This window comes from Phyllostomus hastatus, unplaced genomic scaffold, assembly GCF_019186645.2.
Source record: "Phyllostomus hastatus isolate PE091 unplaced genomic scaffold, TTU_PhHast_1.1 phas_contig_86, whole genome shotgun sequence".
Classification (NCBI taxonomy): domain Eukaryota; kingdom Metazoa; phylum Chordata; class Mammalia; order Chiroptera; family Phyllostomidae; genus Phyllostomus; species Phyllostomus hastatus.
This window is the reverse complement of record NW_025333977.1, coordinates 60,555,631-60,582,757: the sequence shown is the minus strand read 5'-3', so window position 1 is coordinate 60,582,757 and position 27,127 is coordinate 60,555,631. Positions and strand designations below refer to the sequence as shown.

General features: G+C 34.0%; 1 protein-coding gene across 2 annotated transcripts in view; it reads right to left on the bottom strand.

Moving 5' to 3' along the window:
- The window catches only part of CADM2 (cell adhesion molecule 2), a 1,086,998-nt gene that overhangs the window by 177,228 nt on the left and 882,643 nt on the right, over nt 1–27,127 (bottom strand). For both annotated transcript variants that reach the window (XM_045851253.1, XM_045851254.1), the window contains exons 4-5: nt 9,150–9,302; nt 6,838–6,975 (exon numbers count right to left, since the gene is read on the bottom strand). In XM_045851253.1, the coding sequence (XP_045707209.1) occupies nt 6,838–6,975; nt 9,150–9,302 (291 nt within the window). The remainder of the gene's footprint in view (nt 1–6,837; nt 6,976–9,149; nt 9,303–27,127) is intronic.

Genomic DNA, 27,127 nt, shown 5'->3' with positions numbered 1-27,127 from the left:
AAATTAGATTTTCAATACTAAATACAGTATTTAAATTAAAGGTATAATCTACCATTTCTCAAAGTAGACTCTGTGGAGTTCAATAGAAACATGTATGAAACAAAAATAACAGCAAAAATGTAAATGAATAAAGCAGAATATTTTCTTCAAGGTACTCACATTTGAAATATAAACCTATAAACAGATCTAACAGTAATGGTAATAAATATATGGACTAGCTAAAGATTTTATGTTTTAAAAAAGCAAACATTAGTCCTACTTTGTGGGAGAGGTGAAGGTTTAACAGTTCAGTAATAAAAGTAGGCACTCAATAAATATGTCTTAAATGAATAATACCTCTTAAATAATGAATGGAATTTATCCTATGGGTTTGGCTAAAAATAGGTAGTAGAGCATTCCAAAGAAAGGGACTTTGTGTATCTATGTGGAGTAGAAGCTTGTGACTTGTTGAAGTAACTATGAAACATTCTGTGTAATAGAGACCTGAAAAATAAACAGGAGTGCAGGGGCCAAATAGTCATGTAAGATCTTTATCTAGATAAGCTGTTTAGAATTTATTCTGTAGCTAATGGTAAGACTTTGTTTTTCTCCAGTTACCTTTAAATAGTAGAATGAAGCAATCACAATTTTCATGTAACTCTGTTTTTTTATACCCCTTCACCTCAAGGGTGAGGGCTGGTTGCCAGTAAGAGCCAAGCACATGGTCAGAGGATTAGAACTTTTAGTGCCACAAATGACTTCCCAGGAAGGGAAAAGGACTTGAAGTTGAATCAATGACCCATGGTGAATGGTTTAGTAAGTCATGACTATGAAATGAGGCCTCAGATAACCACAAAACAATGGCTTGAGGATCTTTCTCAGAGAGCTCCCATACTAGGGAACCAAAATTATTGTTGGTGTGGGAAAGCCTCCATACACACATGATGGGTTTGGGTCCAGGAATGCTTTCCACAAGCCCTGCACCTAGAAGGACATATGCAAGGTGCAAGAATTCACTTCCTGGAGCTTCTTCATAGGCCAAAGAAATCAGATTTTAAACTTATTCTGCAGGTTAGGGCTTTCCATCAGAACTGCTTAAGCAGAAAGAGTAAGCTAAACATAAGGTATGAAAGAATAAATGACATACAAGAAGACATAGGTACTAAACTTATGGACCCTGGTCTAAGAGATGTAATAAATTTGACCCCAAAGGGAAGAGAAGTAAAGGCAAAAATAAATGAATGGGATTATATCAAAGTAAAAAGTTTTCCCATGGAAAAAGAAACTGCAAACAAAACTAAAAGGCAACCAACCGAATAGCAGTAGATACTTGCAAGCAACAGCTCTGACAAGGAGTTAATATCAAAAATACAAAAAGTACTCATAATTCAACACCATACAAACAAACAATCCAGACAAAAAATGGCAGGGGACCTGAACAGAGGCCTTTCCCAAGAAGACATATAAGTGGCCTACATATATAGCAAAAGGTGCTCAATTTCATTAGCTATTAGGGAAATGCAAATCCTAACTACAATGAGATACAACTCACACATGTTAGAATTGTATTATCAAGACAAGTGACTACAGATATTGTTACTTGGAGAGGTTGTGGGGGAAAAGTAACCCTCATTCACTGCTGGTTGGAAAGTAAACTGGCACAGCTGTTAGGTAGCAGTTAGGAATGAGCTTTCAGGGGGGAAATAAAGCAGGGCCCTTGCCATTACAACAAATAACTTAAAAAAGAGGCTAGAAATGAAAGGGAGACATGTCTCACCAATTAACTCAGCAGTACTGAGCTGGGCTTGATAAGATTGCCAAGTGTTCTGAATATCATGAGCAAAGATAGAGCAGGAGGAGGAGAGTCCTCAAGACTTTGTGCTGGGACAAGAAGCCTCTGCAATAATTTCACTAACTAGATAGAAAGCCTTTACTAACAAAGAAAGCAAGCCTTTGTATTAATCCCAAGGTGTAGACAGGAGAAAAGGAGAGGTACCCAGAAACTAGCTAAGGAATATAGCCCCTGAACCCGAATAGTCAGTGCACTTGGATTAGCTGAGTGTCTGCTTAATCCGACTGCCTGTTAATAGCATTTTTGCTCATGTGTTTCATAAATAAACTTGCTATCTCATTTCTATTAAATGTGTTTGCTCTCACTTGAATTTGTCTCCTGTGAGCAATGCAAGAATGTAGGAACAAGTTCCGGTATGGGGTGGGGGTCCCTGACTCGGGTCTTCCTGGGTAACACAGTCACTGTGGAAAATAGTATGGAGGTTCCTCAAAAAACTAAGAATAGAGCTACCATATGACCCAGCAACTCCTTTTCTGGGTATATAACCCCCGAACTTGAAAGCACTTATTCACAAAAATATACACATACATATGTTCATTGCAGCACTATTTATAGTGGCCAAGACGTGGAAACAAGTGAAGTGTTCTTCAATAGATGATTGGATAAAGAAGGTGTGTTATATATATGCAACAGAATACTACTCAGCCATAAGAAAAAATGACGTACTGCCATTTGTGAGAGCATTAATGGACCTTAAGAATATCATACTAAGTGAAATAAGTCAGTCAGAAAAAGCTAAGAACCATATGATCTCACTCATATGTGTAGTATAAAATTCAAACTTATACACACAGACAACAGTATAGTGTTTATCAGAGGGAAAGGGGTGAAGAATTGTGAAGAGTTAAAAGGATCAAGTATTTGGTGGTGGAAGATGATTTGACTCTGGGTGGTGAGCAGATAATGCAATATACAGAGTGTATATCATAGAAGTGTACATCTGAAACCAATATAACCTTATTAACCATTATCACCTCACAAACTTAATAAGAAAAGATAAAGTTCCTTGATCAGATTCTTGTCATAGTAAGTTAAATCTGGAAGTAGTGTAGGGGTTTCATTTAGGAAAGAGCTACACAGGTCCAGGCAAGCCTAAGCGAATATATCATGAAAGCAGATTTGAATGGCAGAATATAAAATGAAGTTATATTATAACCTGAAAGTTTAACTCTGCATAGCAAGATATCTAACTTTTGTCTTAGGGACTTTTATATTTCTCTAAATTTTATCCAATAAAATGAATGTATTAGAAGATTTGAAATAAAGGTTCTGATTAGAGATAAATTGCAGGTAAATCTGATTTGGGGAATGAGTAATTAAAACAGAAAAAAAATTAAATAACTATGGATTATAAACCAAGGTAGTATAGACAATCTCATTTGTTGGGCTGTATGCCTATTAGTAAGAATCATTTTAAATCTGAGGTAAGATAATAGAATCATAAATTAAAATAATCACAATGATTTGTATAAACCTCTCTCCTAGAAGGTGGCTTTGAGAATATGACATTACTATGCACATAAGGAACATTTTCCACAATCATCATAAACAATTCTTATACTTAGGTTTTAATACACATATGATATCAAGTTCAAGATACCTGTATGTGGGATACAAAATACCACTACTAACCTTACCTGTCATCTCCCCTGTAAACTTATGTCCACCTTAAGAGAAGGTATGTGTGAATATTATGTAGCAGAAAGAAAGAAGGAACTCCTACCCTTCTCAACAGCATGAAGGGAACTGGAGAGCATTATACTAAATGAAATAAGCCAGGTGGTGAAAGACAAACACCATATGATCTCACCTATAAGTGGAACCTAACCAACAAAACAAATAAGCAAGCAAAATATAACCAGAGACATTGAAATAAAAAACAAACTGACAGTGACCAGAGGGGAGGAGGGAGGGGATAATGGAGGAAAAGAGGGGAGGGGCCATCAAGGAACATGTATAAAGGACCCATGGACAAAACCAAAGAAAGGAAGGATTGAGGGTGGGAGGCAGGGATGGGTAGGGTGGGGGGACATGGTGGAGTGAAATGGAGACAACTGTACTTGAACAACAATAAAAAATAAATATTGAAAGTGAATGTATGTGTATTTAAATACACATGTCTATATGTCTACAGGTATACATCATTTTATTGTGCTTTGCTTTATTGTGCTTCACAGGTCTTGCAGTTTCTATACATTTAAGGTTTGTGGCAACCCTGCATGGAGCAAGTCTATCCACACAATTTTTCCAACACCATTTACTCAAATTGTGTCTCTGTGTCACATTTTGGTAATTCTTAAAATAGTTTGAACTTCTTCATTATTATTATATTTGTCATGGTGATCTGTGATCAGTGATTTCCAATGTTACTATTATCTTTAGGGTGCCACAAACTGCACCCATGTAACATGAAAAACTTAATAAATAAATTGTAGTTTATGTTCTGACTGCTCCAACAACCAGCCACTCCTCCTTCTCTCTTTCTCTCCTTGATCATCCTTATTCCATGAGACACAGCAATACTGAAATGAGGCCAGTTAATAATACTGCAATAGCCTCTAAATGCACAAGTAAAAGGAAGTGTTGTATAACTCTCACTTCTCAAAAGCTAGAAATAACTAAGCTTAATAAGAAATGCAAGTCAAAAGCTGAGATGGCCCAAAAAGCTAGGCTTACTGCATCAAAGAGTTAGCTAAGTTGTGAATGCAAAAGAAAAGTTCTTGAGGAAATTAAAAAGCTATTCCAGTGAACACATGAATGATAAAAAAACAAAACAAAACAGCTTTATTGCTGATATGGAGAAAGGTTTAGTGGTCTGGATAAAAGATCAAACCAGCCACATTTCCTTAAGTTAAAGTCTAATCCAGAACACGACCCTAACTCTCTTCAATTCTGTGAAGGCTGAGACAGGTGATGAAATTGAAGAAGAAAAGCTTGATGCAAGCAAGGGTTGGCTCATGAAGTTTGAGGAAATAACCCATATCCATTACATAAAAGTGAAAGTTGAAGCAGCAAGTGCTGATATAGAAGTTGAGGCAAATTATCGAGAGGATCTAGCTAAGATCATCAATGAAGGTGGCTACACTAAATAATAGATTTTCAATGTTGACAAAATAGCCTCATATTGGAAGATTTTTATAGATAAAAAGAAGTCAATGTCTCCTTCAATGCTTAAAAGGACTTGATGACTCTCTTGTTAGGGGCTAATGCAGCTGTTGACTTTAAGTTGAAGTCAATGTTCATTTATCATTTTAAAAATCCTAGGCCCTTAAGAATTATGCTAAATCTACTGTCTGTGCTCTATAAATTGAATAAAAAAGTCTGGATGACAGCACATCTGTTTATGATATGGTTTATTAAATATATTGAGCCCACTGTTAAGATATACTGCTCAGAAAAAAATAATCCTAAAAAATATGGCTGCTTATTGACTGCACCTGGTCACCCAAGAACTTTGATGGATATATATGAAATTCATGTTGTTTTCATAACTGCTAACTGAACAATAAGGTATTACAACCCATGGACCAAAGAATAATTTTAATTTTCAATTCTTATTTAAAAAATATATTTTGTAGAGCTATAGCTGCCATAGATATTGATTCCTCTGAAGGATCTTGGAAAACTCAATCAAAACGCTTCTGGAAAATATTCACCATTCTAGATACTATTAAGAACATTTATGATTCATAGGAAGAGGTCAACATATCAACATTAACAATAATTTGGAAGTTGATTACAACCCTCATGGGTTCAAGACTTCAGTGGAGGAAGTAACTGTGGATGTGGTGCAAATAGCAAGAGAGGTAGAATCAAAGTGAAACCTGAAGATGGGACTGAATTGCTGCAATCTCCTGAAAAATACCTCAATGGATGGGAAGTTGCTTTTTATGGATGAGCAAAGAAAGTGTTTTCCTGAAATGGGATCTACTCCTGGTGAAGATGCTATGAAGATTGTTGAAATGACAACAAAGGATTTAGAAATTACATAAACTTACTTGATAAAACAGCAGCATATTTTGAGAAGATTGATTCCAATTTTGAAAAAAGTTCTACTGTGGGTAAACACTATCAAAAGACACCACATGCTACAGGGCATTGTTTGTGAAAGAAAAAGTCAACTAGTGCAGAAAAGATCACTGTTGTCTTATTTTAAGAAATTACCATAGCCGCTCAACCTTCAGCAACCACCCCCTGATTAGGCAGAAGCCATCAACAATGAGACAGTACTTTACATCAGCAAAAAGATTACAACTCACTGAAGGCTCAGATGATGATTAGCATTTTTTAGAGATAATGTGTTAAATAAAATATATACATTGTTTTCTTGCACATAATATTATTGGACACTTAATAGTCTACAGTGTAATATAAACATAACTTTTATATGCACTGGGAAACAAAACAAAATGTGTGACTTGGTTTATTGTGATACCAGCTTTGTTGTGGTCGGGATCTGAACCCGCAATACCTCTGAGGTATGTCTGTATTGTGCGTTTTTACTAAGATGAGTACATTGTATTTACCCTCTGTGAGATTTACTAGGACTCAGGTTTATTGGTATTTAGTCAGCGTTATTATCCAAACTTTGTAATGTCAGAAACCAACAAAGTTAAAAAATAATTCATGAAGTTTCTCTATCTATAATCTAAATATTATAGATGAGTTCTGAACTATTATCTAATTTATACTTGGTGCTTATTATTGCCAATCACAAATCTACGTGTTTTTTATATATTAACTCATGTATTTTTTAATACATTGATTTATTTATTTCTCCAACTTTTCCATGAGTTATATATTATTTTAGACTTGTTTTACATAAGAGGAAATGGGGCACACACATTATGTTAAAATATATTGTAAAACTACCTAATTTAGGAAATGGGTAAATCTGATTCAGATTATACTCAGAAAGTGACCGTGATTTGAAAAAGTGAGTGCAAAATGTATCTAACTTTTCAAACACATTAATTTTTATTTGGGGAACTTTTCCCATACTTTACCTTTAATCTCTTTGTCATTTTTGAACCATCTTATATCAGCTGCAGGTTTACTACCAGATGTTTTACAAGTCAGCTGCATCAAGTCTCCCTCCATAACTGGTGATGAAAACCCACTAATCTGAGGCTTTTCAGGAACACCTGAAATATAAACAAATGAATGACATGAAAATCAGTTCCCAAAGTTTGTTCATTCTTGTTACTATTACTTTTATAAACAAAAGTAAACAGCTAACCAGCTGACAATAAATTCAATCAAAAATAATAAACTGCTATAAAATAAAATAACCTGATTATAATATACAGATATAGATAATGTGTATATATATGCATATATATATGATTATATATGTATACAAGTATATTATATACATATAGTCATATATTTAGTTCAAAGTAGTTAAATTAAATTTTACATATAAAAATATACTCTTTGTATATCTTAAAGACAGCCATTCAATATATTTTCATATTTACTAGTATAGGGATTTAAGAATGTACATTCTTTGCATTGGGATAAACATTCACAAAGCACATTTTTTGTTCCTTTGAAATTATGATTAAACTTAAATAGCACCTTTCATTTCTGATTTCATAATTCTAAAGCTTAAAAATGACATTATCCTCTGTGGACTCAATTCAAGAAAAGGCATTTTGTTCAAGAAAATCCATCAAAAGACTCATCAGTAAGTGCAACCATACTTACTTTTCTGATTTTTCTAAAGTGGAGAATGTCTGTTGATGTAATTTGTATTAGAAATGCAAGTGTAGTTTTTTAGAGCATGAAGTGTATTAGTATTAATGCTAACCACTTATCGATTCTTCTAGTCTAAACCATCCAATCAATAAGCAGATAACTAATATGGAGTGATAGATAGTACATGGGTAACTTAAATAATAGAACATTCCATACTTCTTGGGCATTAATATTCTCTTATCATAGTAGAAATTTACTAAAATCTCTTCTAAAATTATTCAATAATAAAAGCAGACTGGAAGCTTCTTTATCACAGTATTTAATTCAGTTTTAAAAGAATAAAATATAAGCATGTTGGAAAGCAACAATAAAAAATACACATTTAAACAAAACAATAAAGATAAATGACAGATCAACATACTCCAATTAGTGGGCTAATTTTTTTCACCTCTATATTGCCTTTTAAAAGAAAATCTATATCATACCATCATTTAATAAATTAAAACCAGCCAGTTGCCTACTCTTGGTGTCTCAAGTTGGCTCTCTACAGAACAACACATTAACTTTCCTCAGTTGGTACCCTGGAATACTGAATTGTAATGGTTATATCTTATCCTTAATAGCAAACTTGTGAAGATTTTTGATAAAATAGTCTCAGTGGGACTTGCAAAGAAATATGTTTCTTATCCTATGCACAAAACCAATTCATTCGCTGGATTAACTTTTATATCCTCACCCCCTAAAAAAAATAACAGCATGTGTTAGATATTTTAAAGGCAATGTTAGGGCTTTGTGTATCAAAATAAAAATGCAAACAATAGCAAAAATATCCTTCTTGAAATTCCTCTAACTTGTTCAGTACACACGTATGCTTTAGTAAACTGTAGCAATTTCAGCTGACTGAGTCACTAACATTGGTAGAATTACAGAAGGTTCTGAGATGCAACTATATTTCCTTGGAATCTCTATGAATGTATTGCTTTTTTGTGTCACTTTAACCTCTTGAAAAATGGCTCAATATTTTGAGAATAGAACAACAAAGAAGCTACAAGCTGCATGCACAAGTGGCGTTATGTACTTCACTGAAAAATCTAGAAAACATCACATTTAAAAGGTGAGAAGACACATAGAAATGTCAAGGCCATTCAAATGCACTGAAATACACAAAGGGGTCACATTTGAAAACCATAACATATTAGAGAAGGTTTCTTTCAGATGGCTGATATGATAAAATGGAGAAGCACCCAGTACACATGTTGAATTCATTATACTCATTATTCCATCACTTTATGAAAGAATCACCACATGTATAATACGTAGATGAGTTGATACAAAATAATTTAATTGAAATACAAGAAACCTGGTGTCTATTGCTGGCTAAAAATTAAATGGCTCTGTGCTCTCAGAAGTCATACAAATTTTTTTGTCTCCCTTTGTCTATTTATAAAATGAGGAAAGTGATTTTTTTAATTCTTTTTGTTATAATGTAGCAAAGAAGGGACTAAACTACATCTATTATTATGATCCTTGAAATATATATGTGTCTTTGAATCATGTTGCTTTAGTAGTACACATCTCTCTGGCTTGTGATTGCATTGTGTTTATCCCTTGAACTTACCGAGAACAGTGAGATAGGCCTTGGAAGTTTTGACAGGCATCGTAAATAATGAACAGGTATACTGTCCTTCATCGGAGAGAGACACATCACTGACACTGATACTCAGTTCATGCCAAGAAGCCCGAACCAGCTCGATCCTATTGTCCCTTAAAGCTGGAAAGAGAAAACATTGAAAATGTGAATGACACCATTAGAAAAAGTCAATGCTGTTAGGCTGTGCATTTTTAGCACAACATAATATACAGTTTTATCTATACATCTAAATATTCTCTAAAACAGTTAAAGGACAGTTTAAATAAGGTTAATATCCTAATTTTATGAAGAACTTGTAAGGCTCAGTACCAAAAAACAAGTAATCTAATTAAAAAATGGGCAAAGGACATGAATAGACAATTCTCCAAATAGATGGCCAATAGACATATGAAAAGATGCCTAGCATCACTAATCAGAGAAATAAAAATTAAAACCACATGAAATATCAACTTATACCTGTCAGAATAACTATCATCAATAAATCAACAAACAACAAGTGCTGGTGAGGATGGGCAGAAATGGTAACCCAACTGCACTGGTGGTTGGAATGCCGATTGCTGTAGCCACTGTGGAAAGCAGTATAAGGTTGCCTCAAAAAATTAAAAATCAAACTGTTTTTTAATCTACTGATTCCACTTCATGGAATTTATCCAAAGAAACCCTAAACACTACCTCAAAAGAATATATGTACCCCTATATTCATTGCACTTATTTACAATAGCTAAGATCTGGAAGCAGCCCAAGTGTTCATTTGCAGATGAGTGAATAAAACAGCTATGGAACAAATAGTGTAAATGATAGGTAGAAAATAGATAGGGGGAGGTTAAGAATAGTATAGGAAATGTAGAAGCCAAAGAACTTATATGTACGATCCATGAATATGAACTAAGGTGGGGGATATGGTTGGGAGGGGGTATGCAGAGTGGAGGGGAATAAAGGGGGAAGTGGGACAACTGTAATAGCATAGTGGATAAAATTATATTTAGAAAAACAGCTATGGTACATTCATACAATGTAATACTACTTGGCAAGAGGAAGATTTTACCTATATGGTGGGATCTAATGAACAAACTGTACTAACAAGCAAAATAGAGACAGACTCTCACAGATAGAAATCAGGCAGACAGCTGTTGTAAGTTGGGTGGTAGAGGAACTAAGCAAAAAAGAGAAAAGACTCATGGACATGGACAACAGTGTGGTGATTGTGGGATGGAGTGGGTGGAAGACAATGGCTCAGTGGGCAGCAAAAGCAGCAGGGTAATCCCTCCACAAATATCCAGCCCTAGATATGATCTCCCAATAAGGTAGAGGATTACTTACACATCTAAGAGCCACCAGGTGCCTGCCCTGGGGAATCACCTTTGCCCTCTTAGGAGGCACCAGTAGACATCAGTGTATTTTCCAGTGGAATTAAACAACTCAAACTGACCACATAGAACTACAAAGGTTGTGACAAATTGATGGAACCACAGCCTGCAAATGTATGCTAGGACCTGTGTGCTAAACCTAAATAAATGACTGCTTTCTAGAATAGAAAATATAAATAGAGTCTAAAATGTCCAAACATAATAGCCAAAATGACTAGAATATAATAATGGTAATAATAATAAATATCTGGTCACACCAAATATCAGAAAAATTATAACTTGAATAAGAAACATAATCAACAGGTGCCAACACTGAGATATTGAATTATCTGAAAAAAATTAAAGAAGCCATCGTGGAAAATACTTTAATAAGCAATTACTAATTATCTTCACACAAATGAAAAATAGAAAAAATTAACAAAGAAAAAAGAGTTATAAAAGAGAACCAAATGAAAATTATAGGAATCAAAACACAGTTAACAAAATCAAAACTCACTGTATTGGCTCAGCAGTACAATGAAGATTACAGAGTATAGAATAAGTGAACTCAAGGAAAGAGCACTAGAATTCACTCAATCTGAACAAAAGAGAAAAATAGATTTAAAAAAAGAAGAGCAGAATGTTAGGGACCTATGGGACAATAACAAAATGTCCAACATTGGAATCATAACTGTTCCAAAAGAAGAGCAAGAGAGGGGCTGAAACAGTATCTGAAGAAGTAATGGTTGAAGACTTTGTAGATTTGGCAGAATAAATTAATTAGTGAATCAAAAATACAAGCAAATATTAAAAAGGATAAGCCCAGAAAGGTTCATGTCAAGATAGATCAAAATTAAACATCTGAAACCAAAGACAAAGAAATTTTGAAAGCAGCCAAAGATAAAGACATGTTACCTATCAGAGAAGACCAATTCAAATGGGAAACAGTAAGTTTCCCATTTCCCATTTGAAATAATGAAGGCCAGAAGTGGCACATTTTTCAAAAGAAAAGAAAAGAACTGTCACTGATGGATTTTTATCCAATGAAACTAACCTTCAGGAATTAAGGGGAAATAAATATATTCTTTTTTTTTTTGATAGGGAGGTGGGCTTAAAACCTTTTCATTAGGTCTAGTTTCAGGGTATAGGATTGAAAATCCACTGAAAGTTAAAATTCAGTTAGCTCTACCTATGTGCATGTTAGTAGACAGTCAAATGTAGAGAGAATGAAAAGAAAGAAAACTAAGAACATGTGTTTTCATCATATTTGTCTTAAGGGAAAATTAAAGAAAGTTTCTTCAAGCAGAAAATAAGAACTCTTGGAGCATCAAGAAGGAAAAAAAAGACAACTGAAAGAATAAAAATATTGGTAAATATAATATCGACTACCCTATTTTTCTTGAGTTTTCTTCATTATGTAATGGTTGAAACAAAATTATAACAGCAACTGACGCTGTGCTCAACACATGTAGGAAGAATACTCAAGAGAAATAAATAATGAGTAGGGCAAATAGACCTAATGGAAGTACAGTTTCCAAACTTTACTTGAAGTGGTAAAACATTGTACTAGCAGACCAAAGTAGTCCACATATGTATATTTCAGTGCCTGGAACAACTACTAAGAAAGCATACAAAGTGACACAGTAAAAAACTCTCTATAATAATTGAGACAAAGTACACATATACAGAGTCTTCAGATACCATTATAGAGATGAAAAAGAGGTCAGTAGTTAGCAAAGGATAAGAATATTAAGGACTGGAAGGGAGTAGTAGGGAAATAAATTTGGTTATAAAAGAACAAAACAAGAAACACCTGTAGTGATAACAGTATTCTGTCTTGACAGTGGTGAGGGATAAATGAACCTACACATGAATAACAGTGCATGGAAGTAAACACATATGCACACACAAATGCATGTAAAACTGGTGAAACCCAAATAAGACTGGTGAGATATATATTATTGTCAATCCTCTAGTTTTGTTATCTTTGCAAGATGCTATTTCACTGAAAGGTAGATGAGATCTCTTTGAATTATTCCCTACAATTAGGTATGAATCTATAATAAAAACTCAAACAAAACATTTTTATGTACATTTGATTGAGTAGAGGAAATGATTAAGATATCAAAGCTTAAAATTCATTGTACATATTTGCCAAACAGGAAGAGGAAGATCCCAAGTGCCACATATTCTTAAATTAGCTGCAGCTTCTGTGTGTGCTTTGGGATAGGAGTAGGCAATTATAAAATATTTAAGATTTGGGAAAATTCTAAATTTTCATTATTTTTAATGTATTTTTAAAAACCATCTTCCCACACACTCAGATAACACATATGTTAATGATGATAGTCCCTCTGCTACCATTTTCTGTTAATTCTAATTTCATGAGACATATTACAAATATTTTTGAAATTGATTTTTATTGAATATAAAAAGTAAGGCAAGTTTGATCATGATTGCATTTGTGACTCCATTAGACAAACTCATTGATTGTAAATGTTTATTTCATACTTTATCTCCTACATGTTTTAATATAAATGCCTGCTATGGGAAAACAGTGGGACTCAGATGTGTCTTTTCCCCAGTAGGACCACATGCTATGTCAACTGCTTTTCAAAGCTATGATTTATTTTTAAAAATATTTATAACATATTTCTTGTTTTTTTTTAAGAGGTCACCAGAAGAGAAAACCTCAGGTTCCTGCCATGATATTGTATGGGTAAAACATGTTACTCATCCACTGTGTTCAATTTCATTTCCTCTGACACAGTAACCCCCAATGATAGAACTTCCAATTTTCAGTCAATTTGGCAAAAGAAATTTAACTCTCTTTTGGTTGGATTATTTTTTGGAAATTATATAACATCACCAAAGACAACCTGAATTACTCAGTACATACAAATATAACACTTATATTTAGATCATTTTCATGGAGAAAAGCTAAAAGCAGTGACTTCAGAATTAAGAGATCTGCTCTAGGTACTTGTATGAGGTCAGATTTCCTGTGGATAATAATTCTTGATTCATTCCATCTCTGGATTATGATGAGAACTGAATAATATCATGTAGCTTGTAAAGTACCTTAAAATAAATCCGCAATGGTATTATTAAAATATTTTTGGTTTGGACTCCTGATAAGAACCTAAATATTTTAGTGTATGAAATGTCTCAGTTAGTTAAGCTTACCAAATTATATAATATTTTGAATTGTTTTATGATTATTCCAGCCTTGACTAAACACTAGGTTCCGAGAGCAGAATGCCTCATCTTTATGTACATTCTGTTGTAATTAACCATACAAATCTAGGCAGATCACTTAAGTATTATGCATCTCAGTCTGCTGATTGTAAGGTACAGGTAATAATTGAGTACAAGTATAAGGAATATAATTTAAAGAACTGAAATATATTAATATGTATCTAAAACCTCAAAGCATATTGCCAAGAACCCAGAAACTGACACAATTAGTATTATTTGTATAATAATAAGTGACTATTTATTGTGTAACAAACCTTGATAACTTATTTGTCAAAACAAAAAACAACTGCTTGAAGAGATTCTCATTAAACTGAACATTTTAAACAAATCTTATATTCAGAACATTTATCTCTTCAAGTTTGTAAATATGTTTGATGTCATCTTCAGTTCACTTTATGATAGCATGTCAAATATGAAAGAATACAGGAAAACCTGTAATAGTCCAGAGAGGGTATAATATAACTCCACAGGTTCTCTGTGAGCAGGATCCTTGTCTTGCTTGTCTCAGAACCCTGCACCATCACTATCTGCACAGGAGGTAGTCAGTGAGTGGCTATTGAATTGCAACTGAGAGCCAAATTCTGTCTGTACATGATGAGAACAGAGTGAAAAAGAACTGAACTAGGAAGTCCTCTTCACTATATCTCCACAGGTCTCCCCATGGGAGAGAAGCCAAAAAAAAGAAGAAAAGTGCCCCATTTAGACACTATTAAGCATAAAAGTGTTAGAAATATCATGCTACAAAAATTTTTAACAAAGTAATAGTTCATTGGGAAATGATTTGAAATACTGAATGAGTGATCTCTGAAACTATTGTCATGCTACTTTATGATTTTCAAATGAACACAAAAGGTAGTAGCTAACCAGACACAAATCATATCATTTAACTTCTACACAATAAGTCCAAATATATGTGGACTTAAATAAAGGATTATAATATTTTCAGTTGAAGTGAATTCAATTTTAAAAAATGCTCTTTCGAGGATATAAAATGCTCACTAATATTTAAATATTTTTTAAAAATATAAATACTCAAAGACTTATTGAAAAATAAAGATTTTAAATATTACCCCAGGAAAAGGAATAACTTAAGAAATTAGGATATTAAAAAAAATTAAGGATTTTTTAAATGAGAATATGTAACAAAAGATTTAACTGTTCACACATCATAGAGACAAAAAAATGAGCTAATGGGTTAAGTAGGCTGCTCTGAGGCCATGCACCTGTGAGGTACCTGCCGCCCACTGGTGAGGTGATTTAACAGATACAAAAGTCTGAGATCTGGGGGATTTAACTTTAGCTGTAAATAAGGAGTGGTGACCAATGAATAAGAATATATTAAAAAGTACTTAACTTAGTGTAAATATTATTTTCCCAATATGCCACTGGCTCTAAATATTTATCAAACATACAAATGTGTATTTGAGATTCATGCTGGGTAAAATAAAAACTCCTTAGACAATTAATAACTTAGAGGATTTTAGTTACTTTATATATTCATGTGTAACAAAAGTTACTAGCATAGTTAATAAATTGTATATTACTTTTAAATCAAATTAATTTAATTTGATTAAATAAGTACACTGAATTTAGCTGACATTATTCATTTAAGAACCAAATAGCAATGTGTGCATATTTTCATTAGTTTTCCTTTCTTAAACATCATAATATTTATAAAGGTGGTCACAAACTTCTTGCTAGAAACATTTTTCATACTATTAAGTAGGTTTCCAGTGAGCAATAATTCATGTCACACTTTAGGGTGCTTAAATAATAAAACCATATTTCAAGATGTAATCACTTTAAAATGATGAGTAAAATGCAGTATCAACCTCACTATTTTTGCATTTTTCCTAGTTCACCCATTTAACCTAGAACTTCCCCAAATTAGTATCATGTTATATCTCTTTGTATTTCCCATAAGACCTTACATATATTATGATATGTACAGATGCCCATTAATAATTTATTGGATTAAATTTAAAATGTGGGTCATCAATCTTTTGCAGATAATATTCTATAACTGTATAGATTAAAATTATTTTAGAAAATTCCATAGAAATGAATTATTTTATTATAATTCACTGTATTTTATAGGCAGGCACTAAAGGAAAAATCTACATCAAGATGATAGAAGTCAATTCAAATATCATCTTAACTAATTAAATTCTCAATGTTGAGCACAAGTTTCCAAAAACACCCATAGGATTTGAGTCAAAACGATCATTGCCTACATTTAAACATTGAAAAAAAAAAACATTCATTATCTGAACAGTAAGTAAAGTCAGTTTAACGTAACTGACGTGATTAGTTCTTGAGAACTAGAGCTGTGTTAGGCATCATTCTCCTCGCTATCAGTACAAGTCCCCACCGTCCACATGACTGCTATAGGCAGTTCAGATGTATCAGTAGGATAACTCAGGTTCTGCCTGTGGGAAAGGTCTGAGAATGCTGTCCGTGGCCTTTGATTCAATATCAAGTTTTATTTTGCTGCCTGCTGTCTGATGATAGACTTTTCCCCATGATTTTGATACTACTGTTTCAAGGTTGCCCAGATCAGCAACCTGCTTTGTTTCCCAATTTATTTAATAGGCCTACTCTCTGTTTACTGCCCACCCAAATCTGTGCTAACTGCTGGCCTGCTTTGCCCCAACCTATTTCTCTAGAACTGATCACTGACCAAACTGACTTCTACAATCTACTGGCCACTATTTTTTTCAGCTAAAATATCTACCGTTCCCAAGGGTAAGGAAAAAGACAAAGAAAACTTCAGTGAGGTCAACTTTCTTTCGGTATACCATAATGATTTTTCTGTTAAGTATATCTGTATCCTAATAAATCAGAATGAAAAAATAAGTCAACTAAGCTCTAATAAAACTTCTAAGGAACCAGAAATTCAATGCTTAATTTTTATAAGAATTTATAATTGATGTATTTATTTGCATGGTGTCAAAACATGCCTCTAGATGTTATAAAACAGACAAAAGAAAGAATCTAGCCACTCATTCTTATAATAGAAGTGTTATTTTATTTAATAGCCCAAATATTTTATTTCTTAATAGTATAATTAAATACTGATTGTCACCAGTATGTGTTATTTGTGATAGTACTATGGATTGCCAGGAATGAAGGAATTAAGATATATAGACAGAATAAAATATCAAGCTAGTAAATAATTTTCTGTCTGTTCTTTTTTTGTTTTTACATAAAAAAATAAAACAATCTAAATCAATCTCTTGGAAAATTGGTAATAAAAACAACCATTGTGCTAGAGCTGATATTTGGTATACTAAATTTCAGCTTGGACTAAATTTTTACTGAAACCATAGTAAATGGAATTTTAGAATAGAAAGATGAACAGAATACAAGCAATAAATGTGGAAACTGTCAGTTTTTGAAGGGAGTTTTTCCAGTGATATAATTTCAATTTGTAAACCTCAGCTCCTCTTACCTCAAATGCTTAAAAAAATCACTACTTTTAATCCTATATTTGTAATCTGTTATGAAACATTTGAAAAAACAAAATATTACCACACTGAAAACACTACTGAAACAACAAACTTGGTTGGGTATAGAAAAATTATCAATATGCTTGTGGAACACACAAGTTGCATTTCAGTGGCTTAAAATATAAGGAAGTTTCTCTAACTTTTAACAGCAAAGGACTGCTCAAGGTCATTGATGGAGAGTAATATGTACTGTAGAATTATCAGGGACATAAACTGCCATCTTTAACTTCTGACTTTGAAAGTCTTCTGAGAGTAAGTGAGCCTGGGGAGCCTTGTGTAAGACATTTTACTGGAAGGGCCCTAGAATTGCACATACCACTTCAGCTCCTAGTCCACATTCAGGCACATGGCCAGACTGTAAAGCAGACTGGAAAATGCAGTCTAGCTGTATGCACAGAAAGGAAGGATATTAGTGAGCAATTAGTATTTTCTGCCTTGCTAAGTAGGCTTACTTGTACCACTATATCTATATACACTAACATTTCTATATAAAAATTAATGTAGATATCCAATGTCCTGGAAAACAGTAGATAATGTACTTTCTCTAAAATAGTTATAATTTTGGTGTGTTTTTTTAATGAAAGTTTAACTGAAGTTACTAAATTATAAAACAAAATTATGATTCTTGTTCATGAACACATTTCCTCAACAACACCTTGGGTTCAGCAAAGAAGAAATATCCATTGAGGTTACATTATAGAGATTTCCTATTGACTATATCATCCTCAAAGCTATGAGCATGATCCTAGTTTTAAAAAATGAGAGAAGAATTTTTGTTCATTTTCTATGAAGTTAAATTTTAGGATAAAAATTATTTAGCATGATTTATAATAATTATAATTGTGTATTAATTTTATACATATGTATATATATTTGTAAGATAGAATACATAGTAATCATTTCACTTTAATTCTGATATAATTTTGATAAAATATAATATATATTATTATAAGTTAATATAACTCAATTATTAAGATATTATAAATTCTATATTTTCTTTATACAATGATGAAGTCCTCTGAAATATGAAATCCTCATTTGAAAGTTCTCAATAAACTTAGACTAAGGTAACTATGGAAAAAGGAAAATGCTGCTATCACACACACATATGCATATATGTTTATGAGTTTGTACTAGTTTTATCTCTCTGATAATCTGTATAGTACATTTTAAGAAAGAATAAAAATAGTCCAAAGTCCATTGTGTGTGTATGTGCGTGTGTGTGTGTGTGTGTTTAAAGTATGGAAATGTGTTCCCTGGAAAATCCTATGAACATAGGAAGTGGTTACTGGCACATGACTGGAAGATCATATTTACTCTTATCAAATTCATTGAATGTTAGAAGCTAGTCAGTTGATTTGGGAGTAAGACAGAGAATGTCTTTTTACTTATTGAGCTCCTCACAATTGTATTGAGCAAGTCATGAGTTAGTAAGCTCTATCAAAAAAAGGTGTTCAAATAATGGCTACCTGATCTCCTTACCAGGAATATTTAAATGTTTTTCTCACATTGCAGGAGAATATGACCTAAGTGACTTTTGAAGTCCTTCTAATGACCTTAGAAACTTACCTTTGAAATTTACTTAGGAGCAACACTTACTACTTTTAACCATGCCTTCAATTCATTCAATTTATTCAATCATGAATAATTACTGACTCAGTGATCAGCAATCACTAAGTCAATGATACAATATATTCTATGTATAAATTTTACATTGAAAATTATTCAGCATGATGTATAATTATAACTCTGTGTTAATTTTGTACATATGTGTATATATTTTAATTTTATCTTTTAAAAAGCTTCAGTAGATTTTAAGGTGTTTTCAATGAATGATGATGCATTAATTTGATTAATGATATTATTCATTTACTTTTAAATTATTTGATATGAATTAAACTTCAAGCTCCATATGTAGCTTTAGCTTGCTGAATTTTATTCTGAAAATATTGTCACATAGAAGTAAATGGTTCAGTGAGAATTACTCAGATAATCAAGTATGTTTCAAAATTTCACCTTTACAAAATTAGTATGCATGCACTCCAAATGGTTTCTCTTTCTCTTAGGTCTCAGCATTCTCATCAAACAGATGCAAAATGAAGTATATAGAGAGAGTAACAGAAAGTTAAGAGAAGTGTGCACACACGTCTAGTTAATTTAAGTGAAATCCTAAATGATGAAATTAATTTTGGACAAGTCAGAAAAGTGTATTACTATGTGTGTATGTGTTTTCATGTAAAACTGAAATAGATTAGATGATTCCCTTTTCCTGGTATCATCTTGCTGTGATAAAATCTGGAGGTCTATCATTATTAATAGTGTATCTAGCCTCATAAAAATGGATTAAGGAAAAAAGAACATATGATTTTTCACATGGAACAAGAACATAACAGAAGCTTAGCTTAAAAAATTCAGACCTAAAATACCAAAAGATTCAACTATCTGATGACTTGACATACTCTGCATTTGAAATATTATGAACAACCATATGCCAACAAAATGGACAATCTGGACAAAATGGATAAATTTCCAGAAACACACGATCTTCCAAAACTGAATCAGGAAGAATCAGAAAATCTGAGTAGATTACAAATAATAAAAATGAAGCAGTAATCAAAACACTCCCAACAAACTAAAGACCTGGACCAGAAGACTTCACAAGTGAATTTTAAAATCCCTTGTATTTCTTTAGAATTATTAGTTGTTACTTCTCTTCTTTCATTTTGGCTCTTATTTATTTTGGCCCCTTCTCTTTTTTTCTTGATTAGTCTGGTTAAAGGATTTTAATCTTGTTTTTCTTTTCAAAGAACTAACTCTTGGAATCCTTGATCTTTTGTACTGTTTATTTTTTAGACTCTATTTCATTTATTTCTGTTCTGATCGTTATTATTTTTTTTCTGCTTAAGTGGGGCTTTGCTTATTGTTTTTTTCTAGTCCTTTAAAGTTAGATTGTTTATTTGAGATTTTTCTTGTTTCTTGAGATAGAACTGTAATACTATGAATTCCTTCTTAGGACTGCTTTCATTGTGTTCCATAGGCTTTGGGTTGTTTTGTTTTCATTTTCTTTTGTTTCAAGATATCTTTTGATTTCTTTCTTGATCTCATTATTAAACTATTTATTTTTTATTGTTTAGCAACATCTTATTTAGCTTCCAAGTCTTTGGGTATTTTTCTTAAAGAATTTTTTTATATTGAATTCTAGTTTTATAATATTATGGTCATAGAAAATGCTTGATATAATCTCAATCTTCTCTAAATCTACTGAGACTTGTTTTGTGTCCTAACATGTGGCCTGTCCTAGAAAATGTCCCATGTGCACTTGAGAAAAATGTATATTCTGTTGTTTTGTGGTGAAATACTCTGAAGATATCAATTCAATCCATCTGATCTAGTGTGTCAGTGAGAGACACTGTTTCCCTTTTTGATTTTCTGTCTGGAAAATCTCTCCACTGCTGTCAATGGGGTGTTAAATATCCTGCTATGACTTTATTACTGTTGATCGTTCCCTCTACATCCATCAATATTTTCTTTATATATTTAGGTGTTCCCATGCTGGATGTATAAATATTTGCAAGGGATATATTCTGTCATTGGATTGTATCCTTTAATATTATGCAGTGTTATTTTCTGTCTGTTACTATATAGTCTTTGTTTTAAAGTCTATTTTGTCAGATATAAATATTGATACCCTAGCTTTTTTATTCTTTTCATTTGCATTAAATACTTTTTTCTATCCTTTTTTTAAATCTGTGTGTATCTTCTGTTTTGAACTGGGTCTCTTATAAACAGAATATACATAGGTTTTGTTTACTTACCCATTCAGCCACCCTATGTCTTTTGATTGTAGCATTTAAGCCATTTCTTTACATTTAAAGTGATTATTGATATAAATGTATTCATTACCATCGTTTTCTTTTAACTATGTTCCTGGTATTTTTTTTTCTTTTTCTCCTTAAAGAATACTCTTTAACCTTTCTTATAACACTGATTTGGTGGTAACAACCTCCTTTAGCTTTTTCTTGTCTGGGAAACTCTTTATTTCTTCTTTAATTTTAAATGATGGTCTCACTGGGTAAAGTAGTCTTGATTATAGGTCCTTGTTTGTCATAACTTTAAATATTTTATGCCAATTCCTTATGGCCTGAAATGTTTCTGTTGAGAAATCAGCTGACAATTTTATGGGAGCTCCCTTGTAGGTAACTGTCTTTTTCCTGCTGCTTTTAGGATTTTTTCTTTAGTTTTTAACACTTTATTTTTTTAAAGATTTATTTATTTATTTTTAGAGAGGGGTAGGGAGGAAGAAAGAGAGGGAATGAAATATCAATGTGCAGTTGCTTCTCAAGCATCCCCTACTGGGGACCTGGCCTGCAACCCAGGCATGTGCCCTGACTGGGAATCGAAACAGTGATCCTTTGATTTGCAGACCAGCATTCAATCCACTGAGCCACACCAGCCAGGGAAATTTTCAACATTCTAAATACGATGTATCTTGGTGTGTGCATCTCTGGGTCCATCTTGTTTGGGGAACTCTGCTCTTCCTGGGCTTATGTGACTTTTTCTTCTTGAGATTAGGGAAGTTTTGGTTATTATTTCTTCAAATAGGTTCTCAATTCTTTGTTCCCGATCTTCTCTTTCTGATACCCCAGTATTGCATATGTTGTTGCATTTCATATTGTCCCAAGTGTCCCTTAAATTATCTTGATTTTTAAAAAGATTTAATTTAATTTATTTTTTAGAAGGGAAGGGAGGGAGAAAGAAAGGGAGAGAAACATCAATGTGTTTGCCTTTCATACACCCCTTACTGGGGACCTGGCCCACAACCCAGCCATGTGCCCAGATTGGGAATCGAACCAGCAACCCCTTGCTTTGCAGGCCAGGACTCAATCCACTGAGCCATACTAGCCAGGGTTATCTTATTGTTTTTTGTTCTTTTTTTTCATTTTGCTGTTCTGATTGGGTGTTTTCTGCTACCTTGTCTTTTAACTCTCTGATTTAATTCTCTGCTTTATCCAATTTACTCTTTATCCTTCTAGTGTATTTTTCATTTCAGATTTTGCATATTTCTTTTCTAACTTGTTCTTTTTTATGGTTTCTGTGCCTATTTTCTTTCTTTTTTTTTTTTTTTTGCTTGTCATCTCTGTTGAATTTCTCAAGTTCCTTGAGCATCTTTAAATCCACTTTTTTGAACTCCATATCTGGCAAATTGCTTGTCTCCATTTTATTTAGCTTTCTTTTTCTGAAGATTTCTTCTGTTCTTTATTTGAAGCATATTTCTTTGTCTCTCAGTTTTGGCTGCCTCTTTGTGTGTGTGTGTGTGTGTGTGTGTGTGTGTGTGTTCTATGTATTAGGTAGATCTGCTATGACTCTTAGTTTTTGTAAGGTGGCCTTATGTAGTAGGTGTCCTGTGGGACCAAGTGAAGTAGTTTCCTTGATCACCTGAGCTGGGTGCTCCTAGGTTGCCCCTATGTGGGTTTTATGGGCCCCTTTGTAATTGAGTCTTGATTGCTATGGGGTCATTAATGTGTGGAGTTGCCTCTCAGGTTAGATGACTATGAGGATTAATCCTGAGCATGGTGTACAACCTGCTGTGCAAGTGATGATCACACAAAGCAAAATTTGCCTTAGCAGGGTTTAGTACCTGCTAAAATCCCCATTTGAATATGCCACTTGTGAAGCAAATCAGATCCTGCTATGATGTTGTCTGAAGCAGACCACTGGGTGTATTGGCTCTGTGGCCTCTTGGGAGGGACTCTGGTGCTGGCCAATATCAGATACTGCCTGTGTCTAGCCCTGGGAAACCTATTTGGAGCTACAAAGAAATCCAGTTTGTGTCTTGTTCTGCTGGGCCTGGGAGTGTGCAGGAAGGATAAGCTGTGCACAAGGTTGACTTTTACCAGCAATGGGCCTAGTTGCAAATCAACAAATTCCCAAGGCACTAAAAGATACACACCTCTACCAGATTTTGCCTGCTAGTTGTCTGATAGGCTCAGTCACTGAAAGATCCCCTAGTGGTACTTTAGTTTCATGGTATATTCTCAGTGAGCTACCAGTTAGGAGGCAGTGGTATTGACCAGACTGATACAGGATCAAATTCAGTGCTAGGCCTGCGACTGATACTAGTCAGCAAATATCCCAGGATATACTAAATTTAGCTGTCACCCAGTGGGTGCCCATTGAATTTATGGCATAGACCTTTATGGTGGGGTTGGGTCTCAGGAAGTCATCTGGGTGAGGCCGACAGTTTATCAGGACCAAACAGAACAAGATTAGGCCATGCAAGGGGACGGTTCTGCACCAGTCAAACATGCAATGGATAAATGGCTCTTGCACTAGAGCCACACAACAGTCTGTCCAAGATTCCACCAAGAGTTTGAGCTGAACAGGGTGGGGCCCCTGGGGATCTTCTGTGAGGGGAAAATTCTGATCAGGCTGGGGCAAGGTTGAAGGAGTGGCCCCTGCCTGGGCCACACCACTCAGCCTGTCCCAGATCCTGCCTGGACATTGTCAGTGCAAGGTAACTAGGAGTTGAGAGATTGGGGTCACCTAGATCCCAGATGGTGGGGTTAGAGGATCTCTGATTAGGGGGAGGTGCCAGCCAGGTTCACCAGAAATTGGGGGGAATTGTCCCCACCCCAAAGCCACACCACTCAATTACTGATACCCCCTAAGTCTTTCCAGACCTCTATACCCTGGAGCAGTTGGCTAACACCTCAGCACAGTGTGAGTTCCAAAGGGTCAGATGAGAGAGTATCTAGAGTATAGGGATATTGCTTTACCTCAGGCTGATGCCATATGAAGGAGAGTGCCTCACCCAAGAAAGATGGTATCTGCAGTGTGGGCCAGAGACTCAGCACCAGGATCTGGGCAGCTATCCCTTCAGTTCTCTCCTTAGAGCCACATACTCCTGTCTCTCCTCATGCTGTTCTAGTCCAGTCTGCCCTCTTTTTGCTGGGTGAGTGGCTATGATTGAAATTTTGTGTGTTGGTTCCTTAGGAAGGTACCTGTGTCTCTAGCAGACTCTTATTTCTTCCTGGCAGACAGATTTTCACAATTAGATGTTATTTTGGCACCACTTCCCAGCTCTGGTGCTCTAGGTTGGGGAATCCAACATGGGGTTTAGAATTCTCACTTTTCAGGGAGAAACTTTGCAGCTGATATATCCCTCCTGCATCTCAGCTATAGCCTGTGGGAGTGAGACCAGCCCTTTTTGTATCTCTACCCTTCCTACCAGTTTCAGTGTGGCTTCTTTCGTAAATTCTTGCTTATACAACTTCACTTCAGCTAGTCTTCTGTTGGTTATTCAGGTCAAGTTTCTATAATTTAGCTGTAATTCTAGTTTGGTCCAGAATTCTCCTAGGGAGGAGGTGAGTGTCACATATACCTAGTGTGCTGCCACCTTGGATCTCCTGTGAATATTTTGTTCATTTCTTCAAAGTAGTATTTCCCTAGGTGTTTAACATATTATTTATTATTTTTCTTGAGAAAATATCTTTCAGCATTTGATACAGTTCATAATTTGGTACAGCTCACTATATTCTTGGATTTATAGAACAAGAAAATGATGCAATATTTGAACTAAACAGTTTCTGTGAGTTTCCTTTCTTTCCAATAATCTACAATATATTGTTCTCCTCATAGGTATAAGAGATTTATTTTTATATCCCACCATAAAGCCACCATATGTAGCCATGTGGCATAACTCTCACTGAGTATTTATATTAAAGAAAGAAGATTACGTGTTATGCAATTATAGAAATATATACACAAAGATATATTTGGAGTGAAAAACATCTGTTTTCATTCGATAGAAAAACACGCCTTTGGTATTTGTGATTTTGCAACTTTACAGGGCCCTCTGCCCTGGGAAAGCTGCAATTTGGTATTTGTAACATAGGAGGGGGAAATGACTCAGGACTATAATGCATGTTCCTAATAATCCCAGTCTCCTCTCCTACTCTCTGAAGTTTGGATTAAATTTTCACAGTCTGCCTTCATTTAGGGGATAACATAATTATCAGGTGAAACATATTCTATAGTTTACAAACTTTAGAAATAGAACAACATGTTGAAACATTTAAGAAAATAATTTTTATATTTTTGAAGTTCTGACACAGCCATAAAAGATATCAATGTAATACAGATTACATCAATAATAGTCCATGTATTTCTATGAAATGGGTTTAGTATTTTTCATTGCTAATTCAAATTTGGGGCTGAAAGTTTAAAAACTTAATCTTGATACTGCTTCCTTTCTGCAATTTCTCCACTTCTTACTATATTTTCCTTTCTTTTGGGGAGGAAACATGCATGTAGCTTCCAGAAAATAATTACTGTCTCTAAGAAATAAGCAAATTAATAGTGATTGTGAATTTTTTTCTAGAATATCTTCATTCACAAATTAAATGTCCAATTAGAATGTATTAAATCTCAGGGCAATAGTAATTACAGTGTATTGGGTAGAATTTGAAAAATGACATATTATTTTCTAAGTTTAAGGCATTTCTTATGCTATTTGACTTTTTAACTTAGTTCTCTAAATTCACTTTTAAAAGTACAAATTTACATTAGATTATATGCTAACTTTTAGAAGTCTGTCAATGTGTTAAAGGAAATGCAGAGCATTCAAATTTTACTGGTAACAAATTTTAGCAAAAGGCAGTTTCAGTAACTTTAAGAAGAGGCAACATATCTTCATATGTCACAATAACTAAAGTATAAAATTTTAGAAACTCTTTATATGTTTATATTATACTATATATACAGTATTATCTTTAAAAATGACACATACACAATTATTTGTATTATATATAAGTTTATATGAATTACATAAATACATACACTTCCATGTACATATGTTGTATATGTTAAGTAGGGTAGATAGTAAACCAAGGCAAAGAGAAGGAGGGAGACACGTCTCACCCACTGACTCAGCAGTCCTGAGCCTGGTCTGATAAGATTGCCAGGTGTTCCGATATCACAAGAAACATCATGATAGCATAGGAGGAGGAAAGTCCCTGAAAGTCTCTGTATCGTCTTCACTATCTGGGAAAGAAGGCCTTTGGAACTGTGTATTCATCCCAAGGTCTGCAAGGGGGAAGATGAGGGGGCCCACAGTGCCCAAAGAAGAAGCCCATAAAACAACTTTGGTTAACTGCCCACCTCTAGTCACTATCTGTTTTATAAGGGGGTCCATAGTGCTTATAGAAAGAGCCCATGCATAACTTTGGGTAACTGCCCAAACTTTTATTAACTGTCTCCTGTCACATATCTGTTTTACAAAAAGATTGACAAATGTGGTTCTGGAACAAGATAAGGATTTGAGCTAACAGACCCCCACACATACTTAAGTTTGGGTAGTCACATCCCCCTGGGGGAAGCTGGCACCACCTTTACCCACCAAACAATATGTATGTAACTTCTTTACCCCATCCGGCCAACTATATAAGTCCTCAGGACAAAGGACCTAATGCTGCCATTGCTTTTTGCCACCCACACCTATGCATTTCACCACCACCTCAGCAAGGCCCATTGTCTTCTATGGGAATGTATCACTAATAAACATAATAAACTTTGCTTGCATACTAATAGGCTTGCTGATCTGTAATTTTTTACTGCATTTACAAGAAGAATTGAGTTTTTCCATAACATATATATATATATATATACTTACTATATATATATTACTATATATATAGTAAAACAAATAAGTGAGGAAATTTAAAACAAATGGGATAAAATTCCAAGTTATGGCTAATGTGGTTGAATTTGAGAATCCTAGGACACGTGAGGAGTGACTGATAAAAGTTAATTTGATAAAAGCTGTTTAGGAGCA